The 25294-nt window shown below is 48.5% G+C and overlaps 1 protein-coding gene across 4 annotated transcripts; it reads right to left on the bottom strand.

Moving 5' to 3' along the window:
• Positions 1-1929: 1929 nt before the first annotated feature.
• FBXW9 (F-box and WD repeat domain containing 9) lies at positions 1930-24919 on the bottom strand. Of its 4 annotated transcripts, none has more exons than XM_088473929.1 (11): positions 24855-24919; positions 18617-19077; positions 17493-17629; positions 17036-17158; positions 16717-16829; positions 14789-14880; positions 14181-14329; positions 13151-13264; positions 7424-7513; positions 4244-4309; positions 1930-3222 (listed from the first exon to the last, which is right to left on the bottom strand). In XM_088473929.1, exons 2-11 carry the CDS (start codon positions 19026-19028, stop codon positions 3148-3150), a joined length of 1371 nt encoding a protein of 456 aa, XP_088330055.1. In that variant the 5' UTR covers positions 19029-19077; positions 24855-24919; the 3' UTR covers positions 1930-3147. The 4 variants fall into 4 exon arrangements, with proteins under 4 accessions (XP_088330055.1, XP_088330056.1, XP_088330057.1 ...); XM_088473930.1 differs by lacking the exon at positions 24855-24919 and adding an exon at positions 24686-24797; XM_088473931.1 differs by lacking the exon at positions 24855-24919 and adding an exon at positions 21245-21265.
• Between the last annotated feature and the right edge of the window lie 375 nt (positions 24920-25294).

The following is a 25294-nucleotide window of genomic DNA, read 5'->3' as shown; positions in this document are numbered from 1 at the left end:
AACTGCGAGATACCCTGAGATGAAAAGGGCATTATGGTGAAGTAACCCCCAGGTGAGGTACAACAATGGGGCCCACCCGGCGATCCGCAATTGAGAGGATCCCGAGAAAACAAACCTCCCAAGGGGGTCGTGAAAGGGGCCGGCACCAGATGACGCCACACACAGAACCCTTTATGAAACAAATCCTCCGCACTAACACCTGCAGCACATGACTTGCAGGATAGCAAAAATGGGTGCAGTATAACGCTCTATCTCCTGGTCAAACATATCTGACCAATCTTGGCGGAAATATCAAGCAGTGCTATACTGGTCCTGACTGATGCTAAAATTAGCCGCAGGGACCCATTTTCTGCGTATGCAACACACAGTTCCAACGAAAATGTGGCAACGTGCAGCACGCAACAGTATGTGACAAACCTCACAAATATCAACGAGTATATAAATGTGAGGTCTCAGAACCACCCTAAATACAGCTGTATTAGGGCAGATAAGGAAAAGGGATAGATATACACTGACAGGTGAGAGAATTAAATACAGACAGTCAGCACTAGCATAAGTCACATACCATGCAGATATATACATATATACATAAACATGTCATATAATATACTGCACTATTACACTGCATTCAACTTACCCAGATTCAGTGTCTGGGAAGGCTACAGCGCTGTGTACACTGACCTGATGGTGAGGTACGCAGGGGGACTGGACTCACTGCCATCTCCGGAGCTCTGCTGCTGCACCACAAGAAAATGGCCGCTGGAGACCTCAGAAGAAGCGTGGCCCGCGGAGGAAGCAGCTCAGCGATGCCAGACTATACATACTGAAAGGCGCGCTGAGCTGAGGGGAGGAGCCGCTGTAACAGGGAAAGCTTCCTCCCCTGGCCGGCTATTAACCTCCCGGGACGCCGGCTCCCAGCGCCGATCAGTAAGTCCCTGGTGGTCTAGTGGACACACGGGGTATGGGGGGCCCGCCGCCACTTCCGGTCTGTCCCCGGAGACCGGAGGCACAGGACTGCATATTAAATGCGCGGATCACCGCAAGCGGTGATCCGCGACCTTACCTGCTCCCCGTAGATCCGGCAGCAGTCCTGGGCGCCCGCAGAGTCCGGCTAGTACAGACTCTGGGGTCCCGCTGAGATCCCCAGATCTGTACTGGCGTCTCAGCGCTGGCGGGGTGACGGAGAGGCAGCTTAGACGTCCTATGGACAGTCCGACGCTGCCGTTCTGAAAGTCCAAAGTAAAAATAAAAAAACTCTGTACTTAGAAAAAATAAAGCTTAGGGGCTGTTAATCAGCTCCCCACTGCACTAAACGGTGACCCGACTCCGGCCGGGCACAACTTAAACTGAGGTGCCTCTGGCTGGGGGTGGGGTTATAGGGAGAGTGGACCCAAGTGCATCCTGGGAGCTAAAAGCTTTAACTGCGTGGTGCCCGGATTTGGTTCCCAACCTATACCCCAAGGTCAACCCTGTGGACCCCCTATGGACTCTGAAGTAGAAACAGCCAAGTCCCACCCCAGTATTTTAACAAGTGGATGTGTAAGCGATATAGATAAACTGGGGATGACGTATTTTTCTGTGGTTAGATTAATCTCAGCACTTTTAGGTAATCTTGTCAAAATTCTAAAACAAGTCTATAATTATTATTTTTTTACCATTTACTCGTATAATATTAAATTACAAAATTATTTATTTTGCTGTATAGATAACTTTTAGCTGTGTTTGGCTAGGGTTAAAGGACTTTCTGTATCATTCTTCGAAACTGGTTACAAACACGGATGAGCAGGTGAAGTGGGTGGAGCAAACAATCAGAGTATTGAATACTTATGGATAATAAGTGTGTGATGACTTAACACAATCCCTCACCTGCCCCTGCCATCATAAAACCATTGAGGAGCTTCTTGACTGACTGGCTCAGGAAAAAAAACACTTTATTTTGTAGTGCCAGTCACTTAGATCTACCACAGATTGTTGTTCAACGGGAATACTGAGTTATAGTACAGTCTCCTGGAAAAAAAAGGAACAATTTCAGCTTCATAGTAAAGAAAGACAAAATATTGTGTTTAAAATAAGGAAAAAAAATGTTTTATTTGCAATTCTGATCCTTTTTATTTTATGCATATGTCTGACTTGCTATGGGGCCATAGCAGACTGACTGGTAGCTGCGATCCATCCACAGGCTGCCGGTGATCAGTTTAACCTTCGTCCCACCATCAGGTATCAATCTGCCCAGATGCTGCAGGTATTTACGGAGGATCCATGTTGTCACTTTCCATTGACACCTTTTCAAGCTTCAAGTTACCAGTCCTTCCGGTGTTTCAGCAGCAGATACCAGTCTACAGTGACACCTTTAATACCCACTGATCCTGGTTGCCCTGTTCTGGGTATAGTATTGATTCTTCTTACATCATCAGCAGAATAGCCTGGTCTGGGTAATTGTTTGACCACTCTTAAACTGACCTACGTTTGATCATCGGCATTCTACCAGAGCCTTTCAGTGTAATCACCCATATTGGTTTATTGGGACCCTATTAACAACAAACACCTAATTAGAGTCACCATAATGCAGCGACTGTACCAATTGATGACGCTGTGACCAGTATTTCATTAGGTTACCATACTGATCCCAGTTCTGCATGTTAAGGCCGCCTTCGCAACGCCATCATTTCTCTTTTTATACAGATATTTTTTTTTGTACTGTTTGTTTTTAATTGTATTTTATTAAATGTTAATTTTATTTGTCATGACACACAGGTCATATTAATTTTGTGTCTGGCTGCAGGCATTGCTGTGTTACACTTGTCTCTGGTTCTATATTGGGAAACTTGCAGACGCTTGTACGCAGAGGCGTTGCGTCACCATCCTCAGCGCTGTCAGGTACATTTCTCTTGGTATGAAAGGACATACATGTTGTCTGAATAAACAGTATTTACAGCTTCTTTATTCCGCATTAGCGTTTTGTAGATGTTCTTGTTGGTATATCATCAATGTATCTTGTGTTGAATACAGCAAAATCAATAAAATCAATAAAATATATATATTTGTCCGGTGTCACGTGTATTCAGTGTTGCCCAACAGCCTCTCTTGTGCAATATCCCCCACATTCATGCTACCCCAGCAATCGACAGGTACAGGTAGTGATCCCTTTTATTCAGGAAACCTCCAGATCTCCACGGTTTGTCCACCAGAAGCTGCGGCCACTGTTCGTCCAGCCGCACTGACCTGAGACAAAACACAGTAGAAAGAGGGTTGTGGGGTTAGGAATTGAATGTGGCAGATGATATTGAAGAGACTACGGGGCAGATGTAAGAAGAGATGGTAAGTGCCAAATGCGAATAACCAGCGCTATTTGACACTTGAGCATCGGTATGTATGTAAGCAGATGACGTATGGAAAAAATAAAAAATAAATAACTTTTCTCTACATTATCTGCAAACACCAACGTTTCCGCCGTCGCCATATTACTGTATGGAGGCAGAAAATAATTCAGATGTTATGAAAAGACGATAAGCGCACTTTTGTGGCTTATTCTTTTTTTCACATATTAGCTGGATCGCCTGCCGGTAAGTACGCTAACCAGGGGCGAATACTGTGGGGGTGTAAGGCTGCATGTGAGATCTTACGCATGCGCAGTGTAGCCTGCCAGGAGGTAAGACACAGCGCGGCAGCACTAGGCGGATGCGCTGCGGCTCTTGTACGGTTTGCTAGAGGGGAGTTTTCTCTCTGCAACCCCGGTGACCGAGATGGTAATAATTTTGACAATTAGAAGTAATTCATGGCTTCCTATGGGAAATTGGCTGATTGTACATGGAAAAGACTAATGCGGAGCTGAACATATGACTGTTTGCGGAGCGTATCGTGTGTTTTCTCACTGCGCATGCTCTGGAACGCATCACACGTATCTACGAGGGACTAGAGTCATATGCATTGTGATCACATCTACACATACCACTTAAGAGGCGTAAGTGGGATGTAATGGAACCTTATGGCGTGGCAAAGCTTGGTGATGGTGCGCAGGGCTGGGTGTAAGCCACAGGGTGAGAATGGGACAAAGTGCTCTCAGAGGGCGATACAGACTGGGTCAGGGCTCTGCGTATAGGTAGCTAGAGGTAAGGTTTGGGGGCCGATGTCTGGCGTCCGTCCACTGTAAAGTAATCCGTATTGTTTCCTATGAACCAGTCATTTATTCTTTATGCAGAGATTAATCCCTGCCCACCCACCCAACACAATACAACGCTCTTACCCCATTGACCACATAGCTGTGAGTCTGTGTACTGAGGGTCTTAGGTGGATCAGTAGGGATGTGAACCTGGAAACAGAAGAAAAGTGTCCGAATCAGTTTATGCGGCTCTGATCCATCTCAAATAGGGCTGAAGGGTCTCTGTAGAGCAGGACGACGCTCCCATCCAATACACTGTAGTGACACAGAAAATGGGATTATTTTATACTTGTGCAAAATCCTTTTTTCAGATTTCATTGTGGGACAGTGGAACACCGGGGGCAGGGCTGGCTCCAGGAGTAGCCGCGCCCTGTGCAGACAGAGACTCCGACGCCCCTTAACCCAGCGCGTGACCAAAAGGGGGGCATGACCTAATTACCGTAGGGCACAACCCTAAATGACGCCATTTGGGGACATGCCCCTATGGCATGCCTCCCATTTAACGTCAGGCTGGGGGCGAGCCCTGCACTCCTTCAGTAGCTGGGCTGCCCCCTGCCCTTCCCCTGCACTGAATGGATGCCGCGCCCGGCACCACCGCACAGCTGTGGCAGTGCCCAACCTTCCTGACCACCGGGACAGTTCTGCCCATGGGTGGATTGGCGGGGCAGTGCCGAGAGAGAGAGAGGGTGAGATTGAGAGAGAGAAAGCAAGAGTGATTGAGAGAGAGAATGAAAGCGAGAATGAGAGACAGAAAGATGTTCTCTGATCTCAGGGACTAATTCAGCAAGGATCGCAGTTGATTATACGCAGGCAATCGGCCGAATTATTACGCACTGCGCATGCATCGCAGTGTGTGTGCGTGAACCAGATGCTGTTTTCAGAACTGTGATCAGAGTGGGGACGCAGACCTATCGCAGAGTGAATGACAGGAAGGGCCGTTTGTGGGTGGTGACGTGGGGGTGGTCGGCCGAACGCAGTGCGCTTCAACGGCGTTGCAGAGGTGTGCATAAATTAGCCACTGCGATACCATAAGCAGCCTGAGGCCTCATAGCGTGCGTTGAAGTAAGCAATTCCTGAGTGAGGTCTGACCCTGCCAAAACTGTGAATATGGGTCCGATGTTACTCGATGTTACCGATTATTTCGATATGTTGACAAAGTATACGGATGTGAGTAAGGGGAAGTGAGCGTCCTTATGTCAGGCTGCGATTGCAATGCGAATGCATACATTTACATGTCACCTCTGATATTAGCAACTGCGTTGCGTGCATGTAAGCAGAATAGCGATCCTTGCTGAATCAGGCCTCAGACAAGAGTTAATACCAGTAGTTATATAAAATAAACAAGAGCAGGAGTGTATGTGTGTCCAGTGTTCACCCCCACAAAAGTTTTTTGCATAACTATAAATATCCTATTTTCTCTTTCATGGTTATGGGGGACACTAGAACACAGGCGAAGCCACACAGCTGCCCCCTGGAGGAAATTGTGGCACACTGCCTCTTTTGCCCAAATCGTGCCTGTCTGGATGGCAAACTGTTAATTCTGTAAACTCGGTGAATGTGTGGAGCAAAGACCAGTTGGTTGTCCCAGTCGAGGCCCCCGTGCCACACCACCCAGGTCTATCAGAATGGCACATCCCATTATCAGGAACAGATCGCTCTGTACAACAGCAAACTTGACAAATCATAAAAGTAATCCATCTAGCAATGGCCTGTTTCAACAATGATCTTCTTCTCTAGTGGGCATCATGGAGAATATAAAGGTCAATGGCCCCACGGTCCCATGAACATAGTTTCACAAGGTCCTGACCACATCCAGAGAGGGAAGAGATCTCTCTTCCTCTAAAGACCTACCCTATTCGCAAAACCCTGGTTCAAATGGAAAACTCTTTTGGCTAAAACGAAGGCTTAGAGATATGGAGACCTAGAAGACAAAGCTCTTGTAGCTGCGGAGACAACTAACAGAATAAAACTGTCTTCCAGGAAAGGAACTTTAACTCCACCAAATCCAAAGGCTGGAAAGGAGGTACAGATGGCAGGGAGCTTTTGGTGAGATGTATGGAGGTTGCATACTACAGCCTTGTATACCACTCTCAGGGCCTGATTCAGCCTGCAGATTGTCAGTGATTGACAGTCTGCTGCCCTTTTAATGCGGGGAGGGGGCAGCAACGGCCTCCGTTTCCCAAAATGGAGATGTGTCGCTGCCGTTGGGGGAGTGGAGAGGCCAGGATCTCCGTCGGCTGACAGAGAGTTTCCTGGCCTCTTTTGTGCATCTGTGGCGGCCGGTTTGCGTGACCCCATGGTCACTCAGCCGGTAGATGGGATCGCAGATGATCCGATGCACTGTCCTTGGACGCAGCTCAGATCAGTGATACATGCAGGAGGCTTGACGCCTCCTGCTGCATTATCGTATTAGTGCTCTCGCAGCTGCTAACATGTTAGCAGCTGCAATGGCATATCCGTCCTCTGCTGAATCACCCACTCAGTTCCAACACATTTATCGGGAGCTTTAGTGAAGGGGCGACCTACGTTGAGGCTGTTGACCTCCATTGACAAGAGGAGCCAACTTACACACCTCTGGAGGCAGCCTTATGAACTGGCAGGTCAGACGCTGGTGGTTTCATTCTGAGATACGTTAATTATGGAACTTCCTTAAATGGAACTGAGCAAACTGGAAGACTCCCATGAAAGAGTCCTCGGGCTGCATTCTAGGAGTGACTTGATTAGGGTCTCCTATGGACAAAAATACCCTCCGTTGTCAGGTGTCAATTAGCAGCCCCAGGAAAACCAGTCACCCTCCGCGCTATGACCAGGTCAAATGGTAGAGTCCAAACTCAAACAGATGGGCTGAATCTTGTTTCTCTCCCAGCCCAGAGCTTCCTTGATGTCCATGGACACAATACTTACATACTGTTTATAACAGACCTCAAGGCTCCATCCTAAATCTGTTTTTCAGGGAAGGGAATGACCACAGCTTTTCAAATAGTTAAAAAAAAAAAAAATAATAGAAATATTTTAAATATGTTAATTACAACATTGTTTTTAGACATTTAACCCAAGGATCTTCACTTCTATCACTTCAAACAAAATCTACCCAACATTCCAGGACAATGTACGGTTCACACATCTGCCTCCCACACACATTTGTTTGGGGGATTATTTTTACAGTTCAATTGAAACTCAGGACTTCACCTGTATGACCAGCTGTGCAGATAAAGTGCTTCCTGTGTCCGTTAATATTGATAATGTCCTCACCCACACACCTACCTTCATAGTTTTATCAGTGGAAGTTGTGTAGAGCGCGCCCGCTGAGTGCCAGATACCAGTGACTTGAGATGCATGACCTACATCAAAACTCTGAAAGGAGAGAGTAAGCAGAGGATAACTGGATCAGGGGCGTGCAAAAGAAAAGACATCAGGACAGTATAAGGGGGAGGTTGGAAGAGTAGGGCAGGATACATGGGAGGGTATGACAAGCAGGGCAGGACACAGGGGAAGAGTGGACAAGTGAATGTGTAGAGAACAAGCAGGGCAAGACACAGGGGAAGAGTGGACAAGCAAAGGCAAAGAGGACAAGCAGGGCAGAGCACAGGGGAAGAGTGGATAAGCGAAGGCATAGAGGACAAGCAGGGCAGAGCACAGGGGAAGAGCGGACAAGCGAAGGCATAGAGGACAAGCAGGGCAGTACACAGGGGAAGAGCGGACAAGCGAAGGCATAGAGGACAAGCAGGGCCGGACACAGGGGAAGAGCAGACCAGCGAAGGTATAGAGGACAAGCAGGGCAGGACACAGGGATAGAGCAGACCAGCGAAGGCATAGAGAACAAGCAGGGCAGGACACAGGAGAAAAGCAGACAAACGAAGGCATAGAGGACAAGCAGGGCAGAACACAGAGGAAGAGCAGACCAGGGGGAGGTTGGAGGAGCAGGGCAGGATGCATGGGAGGGTATGACAAGCAGGGCAAGACACAGGGGAAGAGTGGACAAGTGAATGTGTAGAGGACAAGCAGGGCAGAACACAGGGGAAAAGCAGACCAGTGAAGGTGTAGAGGGCAAGCAGGGCAGAACACAGGGGAAAAGCATACAAGCACAGGCATAGAGGACAAGCAGGGCAGGACACAGGGGAGGAGCAGACCAGTGAAGGTGTAGAGGACAAGCAGAGCAGAACACAGGGGAAGAGCAGATCAGTGAAGGTGTAGAGGACAAGCAGGGCAGCAGAGCACAGGGGAGGAGCAGACCAGTGAAGGCATAGAGGACAAGCAGAGCAGGACACAGGGGAAGAGCAGACCAGTGAAGGCACAGAGGACAAGCAGAGCAGAACACAGGGGAAGAGCAGACCAGTGAAGGCATAGAGGACAAGCAGGGCAGCAGAGCACAGGGGAGGAGCAGACCAGTGAAGGCATAGAGGACAAGCAGAGCAGGACACAGGGGAAGAGCAGACCAGTGAAGGCATAGAGGACAAGCAGAGCAGGACACAGGGGTGCAGACCAGTGAAGGTGTAGAGGACAAGCAGAGCAGAACACAGGGGAAGAGCAGATCATTGAAGGTGTAGAGGACAAGCAGGGCAGCAGAGCACAGGGGAGCAGCAGACCAGTGAAGGTGTAGAGGACAAGCAGGGCAGGACACAGGGGAGGAGCAGACCAGTGAAGGTGTAGAGGACAAGCAGGGCAGAGCACAGGGGAGGAGCAGACCAGTGAAGATGTAGAGGACAAGCAGGGCAGAACACAGGGGAAAAGCAGACCAGTGAAGGTGTAGAGGGCAAGCAGGGCAGAACACAGGGGAAAAGCATACAAGCACAGGCATAGAGGACAAGCAGGGCAGGACACAGGGGAGGAACAGACCAGTGAAGGTATAGAGGACAAGCAGGGCAGAACACAGGGGAAGAGCAGATCAGTGAAGGCATAGAGGACAAGCAGAGCAGGACACAGGGGAGGAGCAGACCAGTGAAGGTGTAGAGGACAAGCAGAGCAGAACACAGGGGAAGAGCAGATCATTGAAGGTATAGAGGACAAGCAGGGCAGAGCACAGGGGAGGAGCAGACCAGTGAAGGCATAGAGGGCAAGCAGGGCAGGACACAGGGGAGGAGCAGACCAGTGAAGGTATAGAGGGCAAGCAGTGCAGAACACAGGGGAGGAGCAGACCAGTGAAGGTGTAGAGGACAAGCAGGGCAGAGCACAGGGGAGGAGCAGACCAGTGAAGGTGTAGAGGACAAGCAGAGCAGAACACAGGGGAAGAGCAGACCAGTGAAGGCATAGAGGATAAGCAGAGCAGGACACAGGGGAGGAGCAGACCAGTGAAGGTGTAGAGGACAAGCAGGGCAGAGCACAGGGGAGGAGCAGACCAGTGAAGGTGTAGAGGACAAGCAGAGCAGAACACAGGGGAAGAGCAAATCAGTGAAGGTGTAGAGGACAAGCAGGGCAGCAGAGCACAGGGGAGGAGCAGACCAGTGAAGGCATAGAGGACAAGCAGAGCAGGACACAGGGGAAGAGCAGACCAGTGAAGGCATAGAGGACAAGCAGAGCAGAACACAGGGGAAGAGCAGACCAGTGAAGGCATAGAGGACAAGCAGAGCAGGACACAGGGGAGCAGACCAGTGAAGGTGTAGAGGACAAGCAGGGCAGAGCACAGGGGAGGAGCAGACCAGTGAAGGTGTAGAGGACAAGCAGAGCAGAACACAGGGGAAGAGCAGATCAGTGAAGGTGTAGAGGACAAGCAGGGCAGCAGAGCACAGGGGAGGAGCAGACCAGTGAAGGTGTAGAGGACAAGCAGAGCAGGACACAGGGGAGGAGCAGACCAGTGAAGGTGTAGAGGACAAGCAGGGCAGAACACAGGGGAAAAGCAGACCAGTGATGGTGTAGAGGGCAAGCAGGGCAGAACACAGGGGAAAAGCATACAAGCACAGGCATAGAGGACAAGCAGGGCAGGACACAGGGGAGGAACAGACCAGTGAAGGTATAGAGGACAAGCAGGGCAGAACACAGGGGAAGAGCAGATCAGTGAAGGCATAGAGGACAAGCAGGGCAGAGCACAGGGGAGGAACAGACCAGTGAAGGTGTAGAGGACAAGCAGAGCAGAACACAGGGAAAGAGCAGATCATTGAAGGTGTAGAGGACAAGCAGGGCAGCAGAGCACAGGGGAGCAGCAGACCAGTGAAGGTGTAGAGGACAAGCAGGGCAGGACACAGGGGAGGAGCAGACCAGTGAAGGTATAGAGGGCAAGCAGGGCAGAGCACAGGGGAGGAGCAGACCAGTGAAGGCATAGAGGGCAAGCAGGGCAGGACACAGGGGAGGAGCAGACCAGTGAAGGTATAGAGGGCAAGCAGGGCAGAGCACAGGGGAGGAGCAGACCAGTGAAGGTGTAGAGGACAAGCAGGGCAGGACACAGGGGAAGAGCAGACCAGTGAAGGCGTAGAGGGCAAGCAGGGCAGAGCACAGGGGAGGAGCAGACCAGTGAAGGCATAGAGGACAAGCAGGGCAGAACACAGGGGAAAAGCATAGAAGCACAGGCATAGAGGACAAGCAGAGCAGAACGCAGGGGAAGAGCAGACCAGTGAAGGTGTAGAGGACAAGCAGGGCAGAACACAGAGGAAGAGCAGACCAGTGAAGGCATAGAGGACAAGCAGGGCAGAACACAGAGGAAGAGCAGACCAGTGAAGGCATAGAGGACAAGCAGAGCAGAACACAGGGAAAGAGCAGATCATTGAAGGTGTAGAGGACAAGCAGGGCAGCAGAGCACAGGGGAGCAGCAGACCAGTGAAGGTGTAGAGGACAAGCAGGGCAGGACACAGGGGAGGAGCAGACCAGTGAAGGTATAGAGGGCAAGCAGGGCAGAGCACAGGGGAGGAGCAGACCAGTGAAGGCATAGAGGGCAAGCAGGGCAGGACACAGGGGAGGAGCAGACCAGTGAAGGTATAGAGGGCAAGCAGGGCAGAGCACAGGGGAGGAGCAGACCAGTGAAGGTGTAGAGGACAAGCAGGGCAGGACACAGGGGAAGAGCAGACCAGTGAAGGCGTAGAGGGCAAGCAGGGCAGAGCACAGGGGAGGAGCAGACCAGTGAAGGCATAGAGGACAAGCAGGGCAGAACACAGGGGAAAAGCATAGAAGCACAGGCATAGAGGACAAGCAGAGCAGAACGCAGGGGAAGAGCAGACCAGTGAAGGTGTAGAGGACAAGCAGGGCAGAACACAGAGGAAGAGCAGACCAGTGAAGGCATAGAGGACAAGCAGGGCAGAACACAGAGGAAGAGCAGACCAGTGAAGGCATAGAGGACAAGCAGAGCAGGACACAGGGGAGGAGCAGACCAGTGAAGGTGTAGAGGACAAGCAGGGCAGAACACAGGGGAAAAGCATACAAGCACAGGCGTAGAGGACAAGCAGGGCAGAACACAGGGGAAAAGCATAAAAGCACAGGCGTAGAGGACAAGCAGGGCAGGACACAGGGGGAGCAGCAGATGAAAGGATATGAGGGAGCAGGAGGAGGGGATGAGTGGGGTAAGACCTTAGAGAAGGATTCTCCGGAGGATCAGATAATCAGGGCATGGGTAGGAACACAATGGGGAGAAGATAAAGGATGAGGTAGCAGACATGAAAGGTGACAGGCACAGAATGCTGGAAGTTTGATGATGTAAGATCCTGTAAACAGTGTATATAGACAGTAGATCGGCTAATTCCACTTCACCGATAATAAAGAGCATTGCTGTACTTATACATATGAAGGCATTACAGACACACTATAAACACATGATTGTTACATCAGTTATATACAGGGATTAGTCTGCAGGAATCCTTGTCACACAATATACAAGTATTAGGCCGAGGAAGCGTATAGCGTAACGGCCGTCTGCAGCAGGGACCCGCTGTGCACGAGCGGGTAACATGAGAGAGCGGCAGAACAGCACCGCACCGCCGGGTGACAAGAGTATACCAGGAGCCACATCTAGACACTTGCGGCCCCAGCACTATCCGATATATGAGAGGTACTGTATACTTTCTTTCTTCAGTGAACCGTGTGTAATTCCGATAGTTGAGGTGGACTCTGCTATGTCCACTGATATCAGAATCCCTCCACCACCTTAGGATACACATACTCCATGATACTTTAACTTCTTTCCTATGTCACCACCAGTGCTGCACCGCTCACTCCCCATCAAGGCTAATTAGCACATGAGGAGCAGCAGCTTGTAGCACTGTGATCAGGTGAACAATTTCCTCTCAGCTCACACTGACTACTCTCAACCTCTTTCCATCTTCACAATACTTTTTTAATATTCAGGGGTACTCTCATTGCACCACTTGTACTGGAGGTCCCTGCACTGTCACAGCAAGGTCCACCTTACTGTGAGTCCAAAAGCAGATATCCTTACACTCATTCACTTCACGTCTCGGAGCGGACTATGGGGTACGCTCACTCCTTAATTCATGCCTGGCACACATGGAGCTGTCATTTTCTATACTTCTTTTTATATATGCAATATCCACTGTATGCCAACAGTTGTGAAAATGTAAGGTATATATAGCCTTTAAGTGGATACTTTGATATGTCATTTATTGGACAGAGTGTGACATTTATGTATATCTGAGACATCTATACATTGCTGTCATTCGGCAAATTAATATTCATATGAACTGTACTACCAATTACTATCTAGTCATTTAATCATTTCCTACTAACGAACCTGGTGACTGCTGCAATACTATTGGAGCATTTGTGCTTCTGGAGTGAATTATATTGCCTTATATATTCTCGTTGCTTTTTCTTACATTGAGCTCTTTTTGTTTTTACTCTTATATGTCGGTTTTGAATATAAATTTAGAATATTTAAATGACTTATTAAAAGTTACGTTTTAAACGCAATTGATAACGAGTGCCCCCCCCCCCCCCCAAAAAAAAAACTGAGTTTCTTTTCTCAAACTTTTGTTCTGTAGAACATCATTATAAACAGATTATACTGTGATCTGTATCCACAATGTACCGATATCAAACTGTAATTTCCAGTACCCGCAGGTGCTGGAATGTCCCTCCGTGGCTCCCGTACACATGAATCAGACCTTGGTTGTCTCCGGCCCAAAGCTGTGGCGCTTCATAGGACATACAGAACAGGTAGTTTTCCAGCTGGGGGAGAGAGAAAGGGCAATACATGAGGATAATGGATGCGATTCCAGGAAACGAGCGAGAACAGACAGATGATTGGTGGCTCCAACCTACCCCTGCGCTGTCTAAGCATCTACATAAAGGGCCACAAATATGTGCTAACTACATGGCCACATCCAGAATGCAATAAAACTAATGATTTACAATACAGTGGGGCTGATTCAGACTCGCTCGCAAGCGGGTCGATGTTTGACCCCTGCGACGTGCGCATGCGCGAGACCCGGCCAGCGACGGGCGCTCCGTCACTACGGGTCTCACACCAAAACAGGGCGTCTGTCGATTGCGATTGACAGCTCGCCCCGTTTTGGAGGCGGGCAGGGGGGGTGGGTGGCTGGACAAATGGAGGCGTTCCCGAGGGAACGCCTTCCGTTTGTGGGCGGCCCTACTGACATCACTAGTGATGTCAGTAGGTGGACTTCCTGCTCTATTAGAGCAGGAAGCTCACTGGGGCTTGCGATGGACGAGATCGTACCGCAAGGGTCTCGTCGCAAGCCCGATGGTCGCGACCATCAGCTGGCCGCTCGCAAAAGCTGTGTGTGGTTACCCACAGCTTAGCAAGCGGCCAGGAGGCCGGCATCAAAAAAGAAAAAAAAGCCGCCCTGATTCAGAGCGAGCGCTCTGAAAGAGCGTCCGGCTCTGAATCAGGGCCTGTGCACGGTGGTTGCCTGAGAAAATGGGGCCATGGTGAAGCTTATTGAGCAGCATCTTGCCGGCAAGTTGGACATTTGACAAGCCGTGTATCCTGTATCTATACAAGTCCTTCATATTGTAACTACATTGCAGGGCAGTGTGTGGCTGAAGCGGGGAGGAAGCAGCCATTTATATAAGCCAGAGGGGGACATATGTAAGGAAGGGGGATTTTGGACCCTTATCCTACCTGTATCCGCTGCAAAACTGCATTAACTCTGCGGTCAAACACCACCAGTGTCCTGTCCTCACTCCCAGAGACAATGTGACGATCATCAGCCACCAGGGACAGGACGGGGCTGGAATGTATCTTGCGACACTTGATCAATGGTCGAGATGCTAAAAAAAAATAGGATTACAAGAGGGATCACTGCTCCCCACAATGCAATGCCTCATCCCCACTAGGAGGTTACAACTATTGTATGATGCCATTCATTTAAATGTAACGATTATGGTCTATATAACAACAATTTTATTTCCTACTTATGTGACTTTTGGGGAATAAGAACTGTGCAAGCTGCTATATATATATATATATATATATATATACATATACATATAGTAGTATTCATTCTAGCATCCTGCACCTGTCAGAAGCCATGCAGTTCCTCTTTCCTGTCTGGGGTGTCGCTCTCTGCTCTGGTGCTTCTAGCTGATGCAGCAAACTACTGAGATACAGACCAGAGTGTGCTAGAAGTACCAGAGCAGAGAGCGACACCCCAGACAGGAAAGAGGAACTGCACGGGTTGTGAGAGGTGCAGGGTGCTAGAATGAACATTACGTATAGTATTAACTTACCTCTCGGGTCATACACGCTCACTCTCTTGTCGTAGGATCCAGCTACCAAGATATCTGGTTGAAAAGCCAGGCACAGAATTGCTGCTCGGCCCCTGCACAGAGAGATGGGGATGGGAGTCAGGTGGGTCTAGGGGCCACTGACATCAAAAATGAAAAACACTCTAAGCCTAGACTGGCATTGACCCCATAGAGATCATTATAACTCTATGCTGAGAACATACCATGATGCATATACCGCCCGCAGAACGCAGCGTAGAACAACATACTGTCTCCGTACTGAGGGTCTCATTCAGACCCGCTCGCGAGCGCTGTACGCTCGCAAGCGGGTGGATGTTACCCAAATGCGCATGCGCACGACGGAGGCGCCTCCGTGAGACCCGAATAACGACGGGGTAGCCGTCGTTATGGGTCTCGCACCAAAGGGGGCGTGCGGTCGATGGTGAGTGACAGCACGCCCCCTTTGGTGGGCATGCCGGGGGCGTGGCTGCCAGATGGAGGCGTTCCCATGGGATCGCCTACCGTCTGGGTCCGGCCCACTGACATCACTAGTGATGTCAGTGGGAGTGTTTTTGGCTCTGATAGAGCCAAAAGCACTCCGGGCTTGCGGCAGACGAGACCCTACCGCAAGGGTCTTGTCGCAAGCCCGATGGTCGTGATGGTCTTGACCATCGCGACCATCTATTTGGCCGCTCGCATAAGCTGTGGGTGGTCACCCACAGCTAAGCGAGCGGCCAGGAGGCCGCTCCAATTTTAGGTAGGCCGGCCCTGATTCAGAGCGAGCGCTCTGGTCAGAGCGTCCAGCTCTGAATCAGGCCCTCAGGACAATCCATGCTGTATACACCGCCCCATGTACGCAGCAGAGAGCAATATACTGTCTATATACTGAGGACAATCCATGATGTATACACCACCCCATGTACGCAGCAGAGAACAATATATTATATATATACTGAGGACAATCCATGCTGTATACACGGCCCGGTGAACGCAGTACAGGACAACATACTGTCATCATACTGAGGGCAGTGGGACCAGGCCATGCAGGACACTGGGACCAGGCCATGCAGGACACTGGGACCAGGCCATGCAGGACACTGGGACCAGGCCATGCAGGGCAGAACAGCATCCCGGGTCCCTCTGTATCTATGGCGCTTCCTGTGTAGGTAGCAATAGATAGAAACATAGAATTTGACGGCAGATAAGAACCACTTGGCCCATCTAGTCTGCCCATTTTTAAACATATTGTTACCTCAACCCTTATTGATCCTTACTTCTTCTGAAGGTCTATCCCATGCATGTTTAAATTGCTCTACTATCTTAGCCTCTACCACCTCTGATTGGAGGCTATTCCACTTGTCCACTACCCTTCTGTGAAGTAATTTTTCCTCACATTTCCCCTGAACCTACCACCCCCCAGTTTTAGAACATGTCCTCTTGTTCTAATACTTCTCCTTCTTGAAGAATGTCTCCTTCCTTTACCTTGTTAAAACCCTTTATGTATTTGAACGTTTCTATCATGTCCCCCCTATCCCTTCTCTGCTCCAAACTATACATAGTAATATCTTTTAGTCTTTCCTGGTACGTTTTGTGGTGTAGACCTTGCACCATTTTAGTTGCCCTTCTTTGTACTGCCTCTAATGTATTAATATCCTTCTGGAGATATGGCCTCCAGTACTGAACACAGTATTGGAGATGAGGACGTACCTATGACCTATACAGTGGTATTATCACTTCTGTCTTTCTGCTACTGATTCCTCACCCTATGCACCGAGCATCTGACTTGCCTTCCTCATTGCTTTGTTACAATGTTTGCTGCCTTTAAGTCACCTGAAATAGTGACTCCTAGATCCCTTTCCTTAGCGGGCCTCATGCAGACCCCCAGATAGTGGGCTGTGCCTCTATGCTTCTGACATATGCTGGCATCTTACCTAATCTCTCCCACCTGCTGTCCCTCAGCCCCAATGTCCCAAATCTTCATGGTGCTGTCCCAGGACCCCGAACATACAAGATTCTCACAAGCAGCCAGTGACCAGGCCCAGCCCTATAAAGAAATAAATAACACAATGAACCTGGCTGCAGTACATGTACATAGTAAGTACCAAGAGATGCGAGTGCTGGAACAGAGCTCTATACTGTACAGCAGTGTATACAAATACTGTATTTACCATTATCATTACTTTTAAGTAACAAGAATTATACTCTTACAGCGCCCTCTAGTGCATCTAATGGGTGAGACGACATCAATACCTTGTGTGTTCCGGTTTTCTCTGTCCCCAGAGCCTTCACCTTCTCTTGGCCCTCACTCAGGTTCCTCAGATCCCAGAGGCTGACATTTCTGTCCCGCGACCCAGACACACATAAAGATCCTCCCTGAGGACAAGGGTAACAGGGATCTGTCAATGTGAATGGTGATTTGTGATGATCCTGCACCCATATTTTATGCTTCAGTTTGTGTGTATCCTTTTCCATCTTTTTATTTATATATATCTACACATATGGCCAGATGCAGGCGTAATAGGCATTAAAGTGCTTTGGAGATTTCCACGTATTCCAGAAATGTTTCTGCTAAAATGTGAATTGCCAAACAGCAACGTAGCTTTACACACACATGCACATACACACGCACCCACACACACACACACACACACGCACGCACCCACACGCATGAGAATGCAGCCATCCAATTCACTGTATCTCGTCGCACCTGTAGCAGTAACACTGCATCTATTGAGGCATAGTGGCCGTCACCCAATGAGAAATGCTCTATCTTCCCTTTGTCTGACCAATGACAGAGTTGCTCTTCCAATTCAATACATGCAGACGGCCAATCAAAGTTCTCTTCTGTGAAAAGATTGCAGGCATTAAGAATAGTTTAGAGCTTGGTGTTCTAATATCTCTGTAAAAAAAAAGAAGGGAGGGGTCTGTGTCCTGAGGTCTGTGTATTAGGAGTAAGGTAAGAACCTGGGCCCTGATGTCTGTGTATTAGGAGGGGAGAGGTCTGTGTCCTGATGTCTGTGTATTAGGAGGAGGGGAGGGTCTGTGTCCTGATGCCTGTGTATTAGGAGGAGGGGAGAGTCTGTCCTGATGTCTGTGTATTAGGAGGATGGGAGGGTGTGTCCTGATGTCTGTGTATTAGGAGGAGGGGAGAGGTCTGTGTCCATATCTTTGTGTATTAGGAGGAGGGGAGAGATGTATCCTGAGGTCTGTGTATTAGGAGGAGGAGAGAGGTCTGTGCCCTGATGTCTGTGTATTAGGAGGAGGGGAGAGGTCTGTGCCCTGATGTCTGTGTATTAGGAGGAGGAGAGAGGTCTGTGCCCTGATGTCTGTGTATTAGGAGGAGGGGAGAGGTCTGTGCCCTGATGTCTGTGCCCTGGTGTCTGTGTATTAGGAGGAGTGGAGAGGTCTGTGCCCTGATGTCTGTGTATTAGGAGGAGTGGCGAGGTCTGTGCCCTGATGTCTGTGTATTAGGAGGAGGAGAGAGGTCTGTGCCCTGATGTATGTGTATTAGGAGGAGGGGAGAGGTCTGTGCCCTGATGTCTGTGTATTAGGAGGAGTGGAGAGGTCTGTGCCCTGCTGTCTGTGTATTAGGAGGAGGGGAGAGATGTATCCTGAGGTCTGTGTATTAGGAGGAGTGGCGAGGTCTGTGCCCTGATGTCTGTGTATTAGGAGGAGGGGAGAGGTCTGTGCCCTGATGTCTGTGTATTAGGAGGAGTGGCGAGGTCTGTGCCCTGGTGTCTGTGTATTAGGAGGAGTGGAGAGGTCTGTGCCCTGCTGTCTGTGTATTAGCAGGGCAGAGGAATGTATTGCTGCCGGTGTATTATGACTCACGTTCCACCACTGGGAAGTTGGAGCTGACTGTTTTCTGTACCCGCACTCTCCACGTCACCTCCTCTGACACAATGTCCCTGAGGGTGGTGCACACCAGCGGTAAGACGTTGAGGATGAAGCGCGGGTCAAGATATGACAGTATGTGCAGGATCAGCTCGAGGGGGAGGAGTAACAGCTGTGAGGCCGCCTCCCCATCCTCCCCCGCCACTGGGGACTTCTTCAGAACCAAACCTCCACGTTGAAGCCCATCATGTATATCCACAGGCAAAGTGTGTGGAGGCCGGTGGGGTTTGTCCTGCAGTGCCACCGTGCTAAGGACCCTAGACACATAATCTAATGCTTGTCTTTCTGGATCTTCTGAGGTCTCCCCTTCAGAGTCATTATCAGACTCCCCCTCACGACTAGACGCCATGTTGGTTGTGGGAGCGGACAGAAGGACCTGTCAGGTTCTAAGTCTGCGTCTAAATAAAGGGCAGAATCACAGTAAAGAAAGATACCAAGGCAAACTTATCATACAACATTAAGGGACTGAGGGCCTGATTCAGAGATGAACGCGATGGCGCTTACGCACGCAGATCGGGTGATTGTTCACCATTGCGCATGCGCACGGGCCGCGCTGGACGTGCGCTGCTTTCACATTGCGATTACGGACGCACTTCGGAATACATGGCACAGTGATTGACAGGTTGTCAGCGTGTTGGGGGTGGTGACGGGGGGGTGGCAGAAAAACTCAGGTGCAAGATGGCCGCCGGTGTGCGTAAATGGTACTGATATTTACGCAGCTATGATCGCATTAGCGTCCATCTCTGAATGAGGCCCTGAGTCAGAAACAGCAGCGATGCCGGAAGCGGTTCAGCTAGGTTTATCATGCGCGCATGCGTCCGAGTCACACAACGCACGTGTCCTGATTATGTATGTAGAGTCACAGTAAGGATTTGGACGCATGGTAGCAGGAATGTAAGGGGGTCCCAGAGCGGTGACTGGGAGGTAATGATAATGTAGAGTCTATAGACTCGCCGAGTTGGTGTCTCAGTCTTTGCACATTAAGACGCACGACGTACACTAGGGAGGGGTTTTGTAGCGGCATTAGCATACACTGGGGAGGGGCTTTGTAGCGGCATTAGCATACACTGGGGAGGGGCCTTGCAGCGGCATTAGCATACACTGGGGAGGGGCTTTGTAGCGGCATTAGCATACACTAGGGAGGGGCCTTGCAGCGGCATTAGCATACACTGGGGAGGGGCTTTGTAGCGGCATTAGCATACACTGGGGAGGGGCTTTGTAGTGGTATTAGCATACACTGGGGAGGGGCTTTGTAGTGGTATTAGCATACACTGGGGAGGGGCCTTGCAGCGGTATTAGCATAAAGCCGCATACATGACTGTGGTAGCCGTCAAAAGTTGCAAGGACGACCACAACTGCATCCGACTCAGAATCACACAATAAATCAAGAATTCCAGCCGTAGGGGTATATTTACGTGCAGGTTTTTAGAAATGGATATGTTGCCCATAACAACCAATCAGATTCTAGCTATTATCTTCTAGACGGTGCTAGATAAACGTTAAGTAGAGTCTGATTGGTTGCTATGGGCAAACCCGCACTTTTCCCCCTAGGGCTGTTTTCGTGGTAAATTATCGCAGCCGCGATATCATCTTCGACACCTGCGATTTTGCGGCAAATTATTGCACGTGCGATAATGCAATAGTGAGAAACAAGCGAAAAGTTTTCACCATCTCAGACCAGGTGAAAAAAAAATGCTAAATCCCTATTTTTGCCTAAACATGAGGGGATTTCTTTCAGAACCCTTTGGACAGACCCCCTAATGATAAATTACTCCAAATGTTTTTTGTAATTTGGCAACAAACGACTGGTCAAATTTTGGGTGAAAAAAATTAAAATAAATCGCTGAAAGTGGGTTTAACATATTGGGTTTGGTATTTCAGGGGGCTATATGGATGCGCCAAGTGTTTTAAACATTGCACGTGGTTGCAGCAGGCGTTTTTTTTTTTAACGGCTTTTAAAAGTGCGCTTTTACGACGCAAAATTAAACTTGCACCCATTTTAACGTACCCCCACCCAATTTATGTGGAACAGTAATTTCCTGGAAAAAAAATGCTTTCTATAATTTTTTTTAAAAAATTCATATACGCACATTACCGCCAACCGACGCAAGTACCCTAAATACTTTTATTACGGCCAATAATACACTTCTACATTAATTTCTGATGTACGTCAGCCTTTATTTGTGGTACAGACGCAATTTCCTGCATGTCCTGACATTTTTGTCGATTTTCTGTTTGTTTGTTTTTCCGAAAACAGGAGCGTGCTAGCTCTCTGCTCTGGTGCTTCTAGCACTCTCTGGTCTGTATCTCAGCCTTTGTTGCATCAGCTGAGTGTGCTAGAAACACCAGGGCAGACAGCGACACCCCAGGCAGGAAAGAGGAACTGCACAGGGTGTGACAGTGCACTGTGCTAGAATGAATGCTAGGTCCAGTACTTAGTTAGTACTATGAACAGGCAACACAAATATAGGAAATAGCCAGAAAACATTGGGACAATCTTTTAAAAGAATCAAATCTATTTGTGAATAACAAGAAATCGGACATAAAAATATCAACTGTACTCACAAATCCCTGATATATTTATTGGGACGCCCCCGTGGCTTATATTACATTGGCAAGACCACAAGAACACTAAAAACAAGAATCGGAGAACACCTTTTAAATATAGCAAAAAGTCTTGTAACTCATAGCGTGGAACAATATTGTTTAGAAAAAAAAAATAATCAAATTGACTATTTCTAAAGCTGCACACACACACACACACACAACGAATTTGTAAATGAACGATTTTAGTAAACGATTTTCGTTGATTTTTTCACGGGAAAAATGAACGAAAATCGTTCACTAAAATCGTTTATTTACTAAATGTAATGATCGATTTTTTTTTTTTTTCAACTACAAATGATTTTTACATATTCCCTTAATGAAAATCTTCAGTTGGTCAGTCTGACTGAACTACAAACGTGAACGCGCATGAATGATAATTGTTCATCGTTTTAACTCAGAAAGTGAACGATTTTTTTCAACGATTGAACGATATCGTTAACGATAATCATTCAAAAAATCGTTGTGTGTGTATGCACCTTTAGGCATAGACAGAGTTCTGCCTTCTGCCTGGCCACAGAGGTGGTGAGGTTTGAGAAAGATGTTTGTGACTAAAGATGTGTACACACGGTATCATTAAAATGCACAATATGAACGATAACCGTGTCTTGGAAGCTGCCAAGTTAGTCACAATTTTGTCTAATTCTGGACTAAACAGGATATCTCCAGAATAAGGCAGAGACTCTAATGCCTTTTTAGAGTCCGAATCTGCCTTCCATGAGCGGAGCCAAACAATACGGCGGGTTACTACAGAAGTGGCAGAAGCCTTGGAGGCTAGCAAAGCTGTATCCAGAGCTGCTTCACCCAAATAGGAGGCTGCATCTCTAGATATGTAGGACAGCTATTCTCTCGAAGCATCAGAGGGAAATGTCTCTTCTAGGGCCTCTGCCCAACTCTCCGTGGCTTTTGCCACCCAGGCCGTAGCCCTAGCAGGACGAGTAATAGCTCCTGTAAGAGAGTATATAGATTTTAGACACGCTTCCATCCTTCTATCCGTAGTCTCCTTCAAGGAGGTTGCAGTATGGATAGGCAAGGTGGCATTCTTGACCAGACGTGTCACGTGGGAATCCACTGCTTGGGGAACATCCCATTTAGTGCAATCAGTAGCGAGAAGAGGGTAAAAGGAAGTTAAACGTTAGGCAGCTGAAATCTTTTACTGGGCATATTCCATGCCTCTCATACGATCAGATAGCTGAGGAAACTCTGGTAAAACTACCTTTTGTTGCTTAAATCCTGGCTCTTTTGCCTTAGGAGCGGGTTCTGTCTCTTCTACTTGAAGAATAGATTTTACAGCTCTCAAAAGTGCAGGTATATTCAAATTAGAGGGGGGTTCCTCGTCTCCCGAGGGGGAGTCAGAGTGAGATAGGTCTGCGTCTTTTGCCTCCCCAGATAATTCAGAATCTGATAACTGGGTGGACTGGGAAGATAACACAGCACGCTTAGTAGGTTTACTAGGTAAGGGTCTCTCCTTTTGCAATATTTGCTGAAAGGCTGTAGAGGTATAAGCCAGACTCTTAGGTAGAAAGTACGTCTACCCATGGGGGAGGCAAAGAAGTTGCAGCGAGTACCTGCCTACCACAGGGACCGTTAGATGGTCCGCAATTTTTGCCAGCACCTGTGAAAAAGCAGCCCAGGGTGGGTCCTGAGGAGAGGACACCGGGGCTGATGGGCCCGGGGTAGAATAACAAGATGCACAAAGACCATCCTGAATGAGGTCCTCTGAAGCTAAGCCTGATGAGCAGGACATACAAGACACCAGAGTGGGAGGAGCAGGCTGTTATTCTTGCCTCTGCCAGACATAGCTGCAAGAATAATGTAACACTCAATCTGACACAGTGCAGTGAGCAACCCGGATGTATGTGTAATATGGCACAGTGTAGTGCGCAACAGCGATATGTAGTATGTGATAGCCCTCACAAATATAGATGTGAGGTACAATGAACCCCCTATACCTTAGTATGCCAGGGTTATAGTAGAAGAAAGGGAAAGGTATAAGCTGACAGTAAGAAAAAAAAAAAAGGGAAAACAGATAGCAGCGCTAGCACAAGTCACATACAAATGCAGAATATACAATATAACTGCAATGGGCACTAAAATCAACTACAAGACCGCAGTGGCTGGTAGGATATAGCGCTGTATAAACCTGGCCCTTGGGAGAGGTATACAGGGAGAATGGACACAGCCTTCCCGGAGACCTGAATGCAGAAAATGGCTGCTGTGTCTCAGAGGAGGCTGAGGGAGGAGATGCTCAGGGAGCAGCAAGACCGCAGTGGAATGGCGCCCTCAGCGGGTGAGGGGCTGTAGGGAGAGCGCCCTCTCCCCTATGCTGACATTAACTACCGGGTCCCATGGCTTTAATTGTGCCATGCGCCAGTGCTAATAATGTCCAGGTGGTTTAGTGGAGTCCCGGACAAACCGGTGTCCACATCAGCGCCTCTGGTCTGTCTCCTGAGACCGGAGGTAAGACTGTGCATAGACGCGGGTCCCCGCCAGCGTGGATCCGCCATACCTGTCCCCTTGAGTCCCGGCTGCAGGCTGGGGAGCCTTGCTAGCTAGGTCCCCCTTGGAGCCCTGCCGGGAGTACCTAGCCGAGGGCTGGTGTCACGGAGGGGTGATGGAGCAGCAGTGCAGACGTCCAAAGGACTGTCTCGTGCTGCTGCTCAGTAGTAAAATAAAAATAAGCTTGGGTTGCATAATAGCAGCTCCACTGTCAAAGCGGTGATCCAGCTCCTGCCGGACACCAATGAGACAGAGTTGCCCTCAAGCTGTGGATGGGGTTTCATCCTGGGATTGAAAAGCTTTTGCTGTTGGTGTCTGGTCCTCAAAGTCCCACCTACCCTCCATTGTCTCCCCTGTGGAGCCATATGGACCCTGAAGAAGAAATATTTCTGCAAATGAAGCATATTAATTTATCTGGCACTAATATAGTACAAATTATGTAGTCATGTAGCGTGAAAGTCACATATTGGTGGTCCAGTACGCATAGCACGCTAACTTTTATCAATCTTACGTATAGAATTTATTTATTTTTGTAAGTAATTTGCAGAACTGATCCTTGGAATTTATGTTTGTGCCAAATATGTAGTTATTAAATTAACTAAATCTCAGACATCTATGGAATATATATACTGACTGTACAACAAATACAACTATAATAATATATAGAACACTACTTAAAAATGCTTATTACTTTTGATCTATCTGTATAAACCATGGCAGCCAAAACTATGGATATATAGATATACACACACACTTTCCAGTGTTTAAGTTCAAGGGACAGTCCTGGGCATTGGAAGTGTGTCCCTATTTTAAAGTTATGTTCCACAGCAGTACAAATTTTGTTATGAACATCTCATGTGCTGCGGCCTATTCCTAATCTCATTGGGGACTGTAGGTGAATACCTGCTTAGCATGCCAATGTACAGAGAGATAGTGCTACCAGTGTAGGGAGCACCCCATGCCAGGGACTGCAGGATATGTGCCTCAGTAACAGAACAATACCAGCATCCACCTATCTCTATCTCCCTGTAAGCTGCCCCACAATAACACCGACACTTATATACACACACACCTGTCTCCAAGGGAGCCGCCCATTCTTCCGGCCACGGCTAGTGACGTACCCGCGACCGGCTGTAACCATGGAGACAGTAACAAAAAATAAATAAATGCAAGGGGCAAGGGGCGTGGTCTGCAGCTGCTCCCGGCGGCCGCCATTGTTGTGTAGACCATAGGTCATTGCCAGAGTATGTTCCCTTGCTGCGGTGGCCGGGCTTATTATGGGCCCACAGCGCCACCTACACTTAGCACAACGCTGTTTTCGTTCACCACTAATAAAGAAATAAAAAGCTACATGATGTTCATTAATACTGATGATAATAATCCTGAGGACTGAGTTTGAGAACACGAGCACATGGGCTGGCCAGCATATTCTATAGACTCAGGGGTATATTTACTAAGGTGCGGGTTTTTAGAAGTGGTTTTGTTGCCCATAGCAACCAATCAGATTCTAGC

This window comes from Taudactylus pleione, unplaced genomic scaffold, assembly GCF_031769625.1.
Source record: "Taudactylus pleione unplaced genomic scaffold, aTauple2 ptg000145l, whole genome shotgun sequence".
NCBI lineage: Eukaryota > Metazoa > Chordata > Amphibia > Anura > Myobatrachidae > Taudactylus > Taudactylus pleione.
Note: the sequence above shows the minus strand (reverse complement) of the source record. Positions and strands in the feature narration are given on the sequence as shown.

Excerpts from the sequence above, each read along its gene's own strand:
- FBXW9 (XM_088473929.1), bottom strand. The coding sequence starts at position 19,028 with ATGGCGTCTAGTCGTGAGGGGGAGTCTGATAATGACTCTGAAGGGGAG. Across the intron at positions 13,265-14,180 it reads CAGTTTTGCAGCGGATACAG|CTGGAAAACTACCTGTTCTG; the intron begins GTAGGATAAGGG and ends TCTCTCCCCCAG. Across the intron at positions 7,514-13,150 it reads GGACATTCCAGCACCTGCGG|AGTTTTGATGTAGGTCATGC; the intron begins GTACTGGAAATT and ends CTCTCCTTTCAG.